At 31.5% G+C, this 1,807-nt stretch overlaps 1 protein-coding gene across 1 annotated transcript; it reads left to right on the forward strand.

Moving 5' to 3' along the window:
- The first annotated feature begins 588 nt into the window (after positions 1-588).
- On the forward strand, positions 589-1,786 carry LOC105460613. The gene is made up of 3 exons (XM_011707100.1): positions 589-1,365; positions 1,492-1,578; positions 1,669-1,786. The coding sequence occupies exons 1-3, from the start codon at positions 589-591 to the stop codon at positions 1,765-1,767; spliced, it is 963 nt and encodes a 320-aa protein (XP_011705402.1). The 3' UTR covers positions 1,768-1,786.
- The last annotated feature ends 21 nt before the right edge of the window (positions 1,787-1,807 follow it).

Consider the following 1,807-nt stretch of genomic DNA (forward strand, 5'->3'; position numbering starts at 1 on the left):
GAAATGACAATTGTCAATCAAAAATTGCCATCACGTCTAATAAAGTTTCCTTTTAGTCTTGTGTCACTATAGAAAAGACAACAATTTATATTCGCAGTATTGAAATTAAATTCAACGTGTGTACATCGAAAGTGAACAGTCCATGTCGGTTTAGTTAAGTGAAAAAAGCGGAAATTGCGAAAAGGTTATACTTAGAAAAGAAGTCCGCTCTATTAACATCTACTTGAATATCAACATATATTAATAATTAGATAAATAATTTTTAGATTACTGTCTACATAATTTGATTTTTGTTTTCTCGTGACATCACTGATCATGTTGAACTTATCATCGAATTTCCAAGGAGAATCCAAAGAAGATAAACAAAAAAGAAAAAAGTGGCGATTGTTCAACGCCAAGGACTTTCAATCTCTTATGTATCCTTGTTTCACTTTGTGTCGTATTCTTGGAATATTTCCATATAAGAAAAACACTTCGACTTTCGAAGTTTCAAAACCATACTACATTTTATCGATTGTTGTTGTCTGCATTTATAACATTTACACATTAAAAATAATCTACGTTTTCTACGTTTATGTAAAACTGGAGATGAAAGACTTACCCATACTTCTTGTGCAGGCCTGGGCCGCAGTGCTTAGTAATTTCATGATAACCGTGACGTTAATTCTAACTGGCCCACGAATACGCTTGTTTCGGACTATAATGAAGATCTCTTCAAGACTTCCTTCAAAATCATATCAGAAATTATCTAGATTGATTCATGCTAAGGATATCATTGGTTTTCATTTAATTGGGTACTTATTAATATTTATTGCCGTGAAGCAAAGTAACGTCAATAATCTCTATATCCATCTAGTGATATTTCAGATGGATATGCTGTATATGAATTGCGTTTGTGTATTAAAGGAGTGTTTTAAAGAACTCAATGACAATCTGGCAAATATGCGAGAATTCATAGCTATAAACAACAAGCTACATGTTCCTAGACTGATCTATTACGAGCAGAAAACTCCATTTCTGATCATGGAGATCAAAGCTCTGAAAAAACAACATCTGACGATCAGTGATACGGTACAGATGCTCAACTCAATCTTCAGCTTTCAGCTTCTTGCTACAATAGTTATAACCATCTCCATTCTCACTGTGTGTCTATATTTCTACATAATTATGTGGCAACATTCTTTATCCACAACTCCAATAAATGGATTCTTTCACGTATATTTTCTGTCGCATATCGCCCACTATTTTATAAAAATAGTATTAATAGTATGGGCCTGCGAGACAGGCAAAAATCAGGCTCAACAAGTCGGCACTTCTATTCATGATGCTTTTAACAGCACTACGAATGAACAAATCAAAGACGAGGTAGTATAACGTTGAAATTTTATATTTCTTTTGAATTTTCATATTACTGAAACGGTTTTTAACACTTTTTTACTGGATTCATAATTATTTTTTCAATTCTGCGTTTATCACTTTCATATTTTGCAGCTACAACTGTTTTCCTTGCAAATACTTCATTGCAATAATACATTTTCCGCGAAATGTCTCACTGTTGACGCGAAGCTTCTTGCAGGAGTAAGTAAATAATTATATTAATTATATATTTATTATAATAAAATTAACTTCTATAATGTGCATAGATTATTTTTAAAATTTTCTTTCTAGATAATGGGTAGCATTATCACATACTTAATAATAATGTTTCAATTCATATCGGATTCTTGCAAAGGAAAAACAGCAAGCAATATTGCTGAAATACTCTAATTATAAAAAGATATTTTTAGTAAACAAATAAATATGCTTT

The sequence above is a fragment of the Wasmannia auropunctata genome, unplaced genomic scaffold (genome assembly GCF_000956235.1).
Source record: "Wasmannia auropunctata unplaced genomic scaffold, wasmannia.A_1.0 LD318691.1, whole genome shotgun sequence".
NCBI classification, from domain to species: Eukaryota; Metazoa; Arthropoda; class Insecta; order Hymenoptera; family Formicidae; genus Wasmannia; species Wasmannia auropunctata.